This window comes from Porites lutea, chromosome 11, assembly GCF_958299795.1.
Source record: "Porites lutea chromosome 11, jaPorLute2.1, whole genome shotgun sequence".
Taxonomy (NCBI): domain Eukaryota; kingdom Metazoa; phylum Cnidaria; class Anthozoa; order Scleractinia; family Poritidae; genus Porites; species Porites lutea.
The window spans coordinates 9,818,750-9,826,863 of NC_133211.1; the positions used below are offsets into that span (position 1 = coordinate 9,818,750).

At 37.6% G+C, this 8,114-nt stretch overlaps 1 protein-coding gene across 1 annotated transcript; it reads right to left on the minus strand.

Annotated features, from left to right (window-relative positions):
• Window positions 1-1,057: 1,057 nt before the first annotated feature.
• Window positions 1,058-2,016, minus strand: LOC140952153 (uncharacterized). The gene has a single exon (XM_073401580.1). The coding sequence runs from the start codon at window positions 1,921-1,923 to the stop codon at window positions 1,342-1,344; it is 582 nt and encodes a 193-aa protein (XP_073257681.1). The 5' UTR covers window positions 1,924-2,016; the 3' UTR covers window positions 1,058-1,341.
• Between the last annotated feature and the right edge of the window lie 6,098 nt (window positions 2,017-8,114).

Genomic DNA, 8,114 nt, shown 5'->3' on the forward strand with positions numbered 1-8,114 from the left:
TTTGTTTAGCTACCAGCTATACTTTTCGAGACAGAATAGATATTTGATGCTACACTTGAAAAAGATCTGGGAATTGAAAGATACTGTACGTAAGCCCTATTTTGGCGTTCTGCTGGATGAATGAGCCTAGAGGTCAACATGTCTTGAAAAGCTTTACCAAAAATCACGTTCACCCAAGCGCAGTAACATTGTAAAAGAATTCAGTAGCATTACTGACGAATAGGTAACAAACCTTTCGACTTCATTGCGACTGCAACGTGTATTAACCTAAATAATAGCCTAAGGTTCCTTGTTTCTCTCACGAAATTCATTTTGATAGCCCAGTATTTTTCATGTCAATCTTATCTACCATAGAAACTGGTTTTCAGAAGAGCCACACGAGCCTAACAGTAAAATATTAGTACCGAGTTGTACTAATGTATTTCCACCGCTTATTGCCACAAGCGGTTGATAACTGTCTTATCAACCTACGATCACAGTTAGCTATCATATTCGGAAAACGACGAGTTGCATTTTTCACTCTTATGAAATGTAACGGTAAACTTACTTATTTTCCATTGTCTGCATTGATTTATGTGTTAAAAATTTTATTTAATGTGAAACAAAAATCTCCCGGAAGTATTCTTCAGGCGTAATAAGTTTGAAGATGGTTTTTAAAACTTAATAAATATTACTAATTCGGCATCCTTTCCAGCGTAGGTCCACATAGATGAAGCTGGGGTAAGGGGAACGAGCAAAGGTGAATGATTTGATTGGAGTATTAAATTGAACATTTTACAACTTTGACTTGCTAAAAGTTGATATTGCACTTTCGACTCCTAATACAGTATAGAGCGGAAACAGAAGGGTAATACTGATGTCGGCAAAAAAAAGTTTTATTACTATACTTGGACCAAATAATTATGATAAACGTTCTTGTGATAATTGATCGGACGCGATTAGCAGATCTTATCGATCCCGCCACGTGGCTCAGTCAGTGTCAAGAAAATTGTGCGTCCATTGTTATACACTGTTCTCATGTTCACTCGATAGTCAAACGTTTAAATACACAAGAACATTATAATAATATGACAGTTTATTAACTTATTAAATACACGATAAGAACGATAAAAACCAAAAAAGCACTTCTCACTTTCTTAATTATCTTGTAATGGACTGTCAATAGCTCAATGTTTCTCTTTTTATTACAGAATAGACCTTAATGTTTTTAATTATTTCTCCTTTCGGTATGAAAAATACAAAATATACAGCCTTGAAAATGATGTGGATGAGTGTCGACTGTGTTTGCGCACTGCAATACTCTGCTAATAGTCAATTTTTTCATGTTTATAAATGTTCAAATCATCTTGCAAACTGTGGAATCCCATCACGAATGCGGTCAATAGGAGCTCCATATTGAATCAACAGAGCTGCAGCGTCAAAATTTCCCGCCATAACAGCCACCTCCAGTGGCGTGAATCCATCAGGAGTCTCGTTGGTTAACTGAAGTCCAAGTTCGATGAGACTCTCAGCGCATTTTGTGAGTCCTCGAGCGGCTGCCTCGTGCAATGGAAATAGTCCCATTTTCGGTAGCGCCTCTAATGAGAGCTTTCCTTGTTTAATATCGTCAACAATGTCCTCTAAATCAATGTATATATCTTCAACCACCATACCATATCGTCGGTTTTGTTCTTTTCCGTTATTCTTTGTTTGTTCTCTCCGCTTTTCTCCCTGTTCACGATTTGCGTTTTTTCTTTCCAGTTTATCTTGCTTTAGAGCCAAATTATTACCGGTATCACTGGTCATTTCTTTCCTTATATTTCGTCTTCGCCGTCTTTTAACATGTTCCTGGCAAGCTACTTCTCCTTCTTGCTTCATTTTAGTTTCCTTCTTGCTGCCTACGGTCAATGCTGCGTCCGTGATGTCTTGGTTAATCTGACTCATATTTGAGGAAATCTTCACTTATTAAAGCTCCGTATCTTGATTAATGCTGATTAATATAAACAATGTGGTCTTTTTTTAGAGTAAAGGAGCTTAGCTGTCAGCTTATTAATAACGTGATCTAATTTAAAGTCTTGTTTGCATAGTTTCAAAAAAAACAATGACACCCATTTCCCTTGCACGCAATTTTATTTACGTGACTAGAAGTCGGAAAGTTTGAGATTTAATATTACCCCGAAATAAATATTGTCTCAAGCGGAAACTGGTCCCATCACAGAGGTTAGCATTTTGAGGATTCTACGGAGCTTGTCACGAACATCGCTTCGTACGTAGGTTGCCGGATATCACTTTTTATGATTATAAAGGGAAAATTTTCTCTTCTATATCTTTCCTCGCATTATCAATTTCAATCGTTTTTAAAAGAAACTATCTCGTGCAATTGTAAATAAGTGACGTTTAACACGTACACCGCAGCATGAAGTGACCACAAACAGAAAGGAGATATGGACAAAACATGAAAACAGTACCAAAATATTCTTGCCTTGTTGAGACATACTATGTGACTGAACGTGAAATGAAACTATTCAAGGCTTTCTTTCACACTTGGTGTCTCGGATAAACTGTTATTAATGAATAAAATTTTATTCACTTTCCTTTCCGTCGATTCACTTGCTACTATCCCTTTGGTGTTGCAGGTGCTGCTGCTGGTCGCTGCTTTTATAAGAGGAAAAGTACTTCCTCATAATTTTAACAACTTTATGAAAAGTCAAGTCCAATTTCATTGCCTTTCTGAAAAGCTAAAGGAAGAAGGCTACAACTACCGACCGTCCTCCAAAGTTTTTCCCACAAAGAACTGACTGACTTGTTTCAGTCCCAGTAATATAATGGCGAGTTTAATAACTTCGATGATGTGGTTATTAACTGTTTTACCATAACTTAAGTTCCTTTGGCAGAGAAATAATGTTTGACTTGCTTTTATGGCTGTAGATCAACGGATAAGGCATGTGCCAATATTGATGTCATATCACCGATAACAGGTCGGTATCAAATTGGGACAGCTTGTCTCTTTTCACGAAGAGAAAAGAGGATAGTGCTTTAAGAACTGATTCATATCAAAAATTGCTTGATTTTTTTTCAACTTAGGAATGCTTCTAACGCAAAACGTGTCACGTGACGTAGTTCAAGTTTAATCTCACCAAATCGGCTTATTGTTGCATTCAGTTGTTAGCGATTAATTGCACCCGTATTTACGTTCCAGTGAGCTACATACAATTCATGCACGAAACCATTCACACTGAAATAGAAGTAAAACGTCGCTGATTGGCTAGTTTATAAACTGAGGGCGTAGTTGGAAACTGTGAAGCATTTTCCACCCTTTCTCAATCGGAAGGAAGACTGCGAAGCGACTTATGTACAATACAGCTGGCCTTGTTGACTCGAAATTTGTACACAAGTGTTTACGAAAGAAGCGGAAAGTTTGAAGTTACATTTGAAATATAATCACTATTTACTAATAAGAAGAGAAAATTATTTGGGATTTATAGTCTTATCCGATTCCAAATTTATTAAAGTTTCATATTAACCTAAGAAACCACAACAGGAAAAAGTTGATTAATAAACACGAGACGGAAGGAATGATGTGTCTGTAGAAGAATTCAAGCGATGATGACATCGTTTTCGTTTGTTGAATGCGTAGAGATGTTTCCCTTCAAACAGCCGAATGATTTGGGGTAATTTTGTCCCTTTTACGTGAATTTAACTCGAAAGGAGGTAGGTATTTTTGTATCTGGTCGCTCTTGATCCGGTATGGTATTTCAAGTCATTTTGAACATCACGCGAAGACTAGTTGTACTTGTGGAATTTTTTGTTTCATCGGTATCTCCTTGTTTCCGCCTGCGCCCTATGCGATGCGCCATCAGACGCGGAAAGGGCCTGTATGGTAGTTATGATAATAATAGCCTGCTAGCATGCTCTCCATATATGGCGAGCGAAGCGAGCCGCGAGAGAACGCACTCGAGTCCTCTTTCGGGAGCTGCTCTCGCGTGACTTCTCGCGATTCCCCCAAATAGTTGCTCGCAGGCTATGATAATGAGGATGATCTCCTTGTTTAGTGCGCGAGTGTCTATAAGGAAACTGTGGCAGCTACCTCCTCCCCTAATCATTTTCTTACTGCACCCGGTACATCCTATGGTCAGTAAGCCTTGTCGGCAGAGCGCGGTGCAATGGAGCTACACCGAGGTCGAGAGTTTATGCGTCTCACGAGCCATGATTATTTTATTGTAGCTTTTGTTTTATTTTCCTCGTGCTTTATTTTGCTATTACTTTTTGTTCAGTTTTCCCAGATTTTTTACTTGACAAACCACTCGATTTCACAATTTGTCTCTTGAATTGACTCTGCGGATAGAAGTCCCTCTTTTATAGATCCATCTACATACAAACCAAAAAAAAGTTTGTTTATAACCCCTCTTTCCAGTCATAAGCTCACCTACTCTACATCGGATGTCAGTAAAGGATGAAAGTCCTTTAATTTTGGTGCTAACTTCATCCAACCCAGCAAACAGAAAGACCTTTAGGATAAGGTTGCTCATGTTGTGGAAGAACTAAAAAAGACATTGACTCAAGGCTCTTTTTGCACTGAATGGAGTCCTTAATTGATGCGGGAGAAATGTGTCCTTGAAAAGTCCTTGAATTTTATTCTATTTTTTTTTTCAACAACGGTTACGAACCCTGTCTTTCCGTGTTGTACCTAGTACTCATTATCACTGTTGTTATGATGGTGAACCTAAGCAGTAAAGTTTGTTTCGCTTGTGCTCGAGTTATCACTAATACTTTCAAGTTTGACTTTGTTTTTAAGTGTCTCACTGTTATGTTAAGGAGAGCTTTAAAACTTCAAGCCAGCTTACAAGATTGTATGTATACCAATGTATTTCTTACCTACTCAATGCATTGCTAAACTTCTTTTAGCCCACCCGGAAATAAAACACGCTTCCCCCTTGATTTGCCCACCAAAAAATTCTTACCAATAGTGGTGTGTTACCGGGATGGGAGTTTTACCAGGTATTGACAAATGTTAAAGATCTGCAACTGGTCGAGATATTTGACATTAGTGTAATTTGTATAATGATGAGGAAAGGGCTTCACAGACATCATCATCATCATCATCATTGTTATTATTATTATTGTTATTAGTATTATTATTATTATTATTATTATTATTGTTATTATTATTATTATTGTTATTGTTATTAACGTACGGTTTTTGTTGAGTTCCTGTAGTCAGGTTTAAGTTCCCGTGATTTTCACCTCTTGCTTCACCTGTTTCTTCCAAATTGATGCTCTTCAGAGATCTGAGCTAAACAAAAGTAAAACGAAAAGATAACGAAATAAGTTTCATTGCCGGTCAAAACTGCCAATCCTCATGACATCATTCGTTAGGCAACAAAGTTTAATTTTCCCCCGTAAAGGCTCGGTCTACATGTCTCGGTATAATTGAAACAGTGATATTAGGTATAAAGATAACAAAATTCTGATTACAGACACCGGTACTCCCCCACCCCCAAAGAAGGGGGGGAGCCTCGATTGAAACTACTGCGTGTAGTAAATGTTGAGACAGCTGACTGGAAATCAGTCGTATTACTGCTCCTGCTTGTAATTAAGAAAATCTTCAAGAAAAAAACACGCCTGATCCAAAAGAAAAAATATTGCTTTTCCTGTGCTGCTGATTACAGCATGTTACACGATCTTAAGATGGCTGTCGATGTGTCAAAACCACAAATGACAGTCTTATTTGAGTGCGATCATTCCAGTTAAGTCTACTAAGTAGTACTTTCCACTGTTGTTTTTCACCGTATTTCTTTGGGATTTTAAAGGTTAGTTGTCATTTTAATATTTCCTGATTTTATTTGATGTAACTGAAAAAATATCGTGACCTGTCTTTTTTGTTGATTTTCATGTCATTCGATGTTACCTTATACTTATATATATTATGTTCAAATACTGAAGTGGATTTTTTTTATTGTTTTAAGAGTTGAGCAGGTTTAGTCCTGGTAAATGATATTGTTCAACAGTCATCCTTGTCGAACTTGTCATTTATAATAGCTGCTCAACGTCTAGGGTTGGCCGCACACAGAGTCCGTCAATAAGCCAGTTCTGAGTTCCAAAAACTCTCACTTTCAAAACGAGGCTAAGTGCAAAACCTTTCTTGAGAAAATGAGTTTCATTTGCATGAAAATACAAAATCATTTCCATTTCTATTGCTTCGCACTTAGCCTCGCTTTGAAACAGACGCTTGGCAACTCGGAAGTGGTAGCCTATTCTAAGTTGTGTCCTCTGTTTAGCTGCTTACTCTTTGAACAAAAGGATCAGCTGCATTCTAACAGGCCTTGGCTTGGACGTTTAAACTTGTAGTATCCCAAGGTAGCGCTTGAGTGCCGCGCCTTTTTTAGCAACTAATTTTATTTGAGACATGGACAACTGGTGTTCACAAAAAAAAATCAGAGTTGCTTGAAAGAAAATAAACCAGTATATTTGCGTGAGAACGCTGTTAAATAATAAGGATTGACAATTCCACTAAGCTGAGATTTAAAAAAATTTGTCATGATCAGCTTAACGTAACGGAACAGATGAATTGTGAATGTATTCACGGTGCAAATAAGTTGGATGTTTCTCGTTTTATAGTATACTGTACCAGAAGCGTTATATGCTTCCGGACTGTACTCAACGCGCATCCGCAACATGGCACTATTCTAATTTGTACTATACTCAGTTGTAGCGTGTTACATTCAGCTTATGCTACAGTGCAAACATCAGAAAGATGTTAGTTTGTGCTTGGACAAGTGGCAAAGTCATCACACTGTCTCTACCCGGCTACAAAAATTGTTTTTTCTGTGCACCGTGTATTACTCACCGTTGCTCACCAACGAGTCCTCAGTAGCTCAGAGGTTAGAGCATCCGATCTAGAACACGGAGGGTCGTGGGTTCCAATCCCATCTGGGGCTCAGATTTTTTCTGTGTCCTCTTATGGTTGATTCTTTACATCTCCCTTTATTTCCTTTATAATATTAACACCGTGTATTAATTTGTTTTGTTTTTTTTTCATTCTTGTTACATTAGAATTAGCCTTTTGAGATAACAGATTATGTTTGAGAAATCTTTTTGAATTGGCAGTCAACAATTAAAAGGCTGATCAGGGATGTTTTTTTTGTACCGACATCAAGCTTCACGATCTTTGGTGAGTTATGTACACGCCATAACAAGCTTTGTGTTGACTTGTTTTAAAAAGCCTTACAAGACAATTGCTCAATGCTGGGTCATCTGATCACGCGTATTTTTTGATAAGCTTTTCGGTCTTGACGCAATTTTTTCCGTTTGTTTTCTACTCATCATCATAGGAGAACGTTAGTAGCAATAATACTTGAATTGAATAGTTTTATATAGTTCTAAAGTGTAGATAACAGACAACATACAAACCTGTGCCCTCTCTAGCTCCCTCCACTCTGTGATTCCAAACCTTGGGTCGTCATTTAGCTCTCTAGTGTCAATGGAAGTTTTAATATTTCCTGATCTTACCTTCCATAAAAAATATCATGACCTGTCTCTTCGTTTTTCATGTAATTCAGTGTTTACTTATAACTTATACAGTGTAGATTCTTTTATGTTAACTGTTTGTTTATTTTAGTTTTGTCACGTGATGTTCCATAAATCGCCATGTTTGTTTTGTGATTTAAGGGTGCTCATGTTCTAGGGAAACCAGCATACTAATTCTGTCAATTCTAAGTTGTGTCGTCTATGCAGTTGAGAATTTTGGTCTTGAATAATACTAGATTCCACGATAGACATGGTATGAATCTGATCTTGGCCTTCTGGATATTCTGCTTTATTTTTCTCAATATTGTAGGCGTGTTAGTAAAGTTCCAACTTGGATTTTACAAGTTCTCACGGTCCATAAACACAGGTGTTGACGCATTAGGTCAGGATTAAACTTCAGTAGAAGCTCTGTGGTTCATAAAAACAACAACAACAGCAGCAGCAGAAACGTTCGTTAGCCCTTGTCTTGGCAGGAGATGTATGGGTCAAAACTACACAGAGCTATTGACGCATAGTCTCTTATTGTTGGATGGTCTAGGATAAAAGACAGACTTCTCTTTACCAGGGTGACGTTATGCAACTTCTCCTTTCCACTTCAACAACAGGGA